The sequence below is a fragment of the Penaeus monodon genome, chromosome 23 (assembly GCF_015228065.2).
Source record: "Penaeus monodon isolate SGIC_2016 chromosome 23, NSTDA_Pmon_1, whole genome shotgun sequence".
Taxonomy (NCBI): Eukaryota; Metazoa; Arthropoda; class Malacostraca; order Decapoda; family Penaeidae; genus Penaeus; species Penaeus monodon.
The window spans coordinates 24,026,331-24,026,896 of NC_051408.1; the positions used below are offsets into that span (position 1 = coordinate 24,026,331).

Genomic DNA, 566 nt, shown 5'->3' on the forward strand with positions numbered 1-566 from the left:
ATATGATTTTTTTTCAGATTTATGATGTCTTTCGAAGTCTAGAACTGGAATACACTGAAGAGCCAGGGTCATGGACAGACGTCTGTAAAAGTAGATTTGTCTGTGAAGTTCATCGTGAGTTACCTGATCTATGGCAAGTTACTCAAACCTGTGCTGCTCTCATCAGGTGAGTTTAGAAAAACGATTTGTATTATCTCACTTAACATGTTTAGTCTAGTAGATTGTCGATGACAGAAGTATCTATTTTTACAGGTCGTCTCTAGGGAAGGGTCCACAAGAGAACACCAATTTCACATTGTACATAGAGGCTGCACAGCAAGGGTTCCAAGGTTCCGATTGCGGAGATTCCTACAAAGACTGTTACATGAGGCAAATCCCCATCAGATTATCATTGCAAGAGGCTTTAGGCATTTACTTCGGGAACACAACTGAGGTTATATACAGCTAGAAAATATTAATTTGATATTAAAGACAAGATAAAAAGGAACTGATACCTTTTGCATTTGTAAAGAACTGTTGATATGTTATATATGAATATGTAAGACGGAAAAGAACAGTCTAAGAAC

The 566-nt window shown here is 37.3% G+C and overlaps 1 protein-coding gene across 1 annotated transcript in view; it reads left to right on the forward strand.

Moving 5' to 3' along the window:
- Positions 1 to 487, forward strand: part of LOC119588189 — a 1,124-nt gene extending 637 nt beyond the window's left edge. The window contains exons 2-3 of the mRNA XM_037936891.1: positions 18 to 166; positions 253 to 487. Coding sequence (XP_037792819.1) covers positions 18 to 166; positions 253 to 448 — 345 coding nt within the window. The 3' untranslated portion in view covers positions 449 to 487. The remainder of the gene's footprint in view (positions 1 to 17; positions 167 to 252) is intronic.
- Positions 488 to 566: the final 79 nt, after the last annotated feature.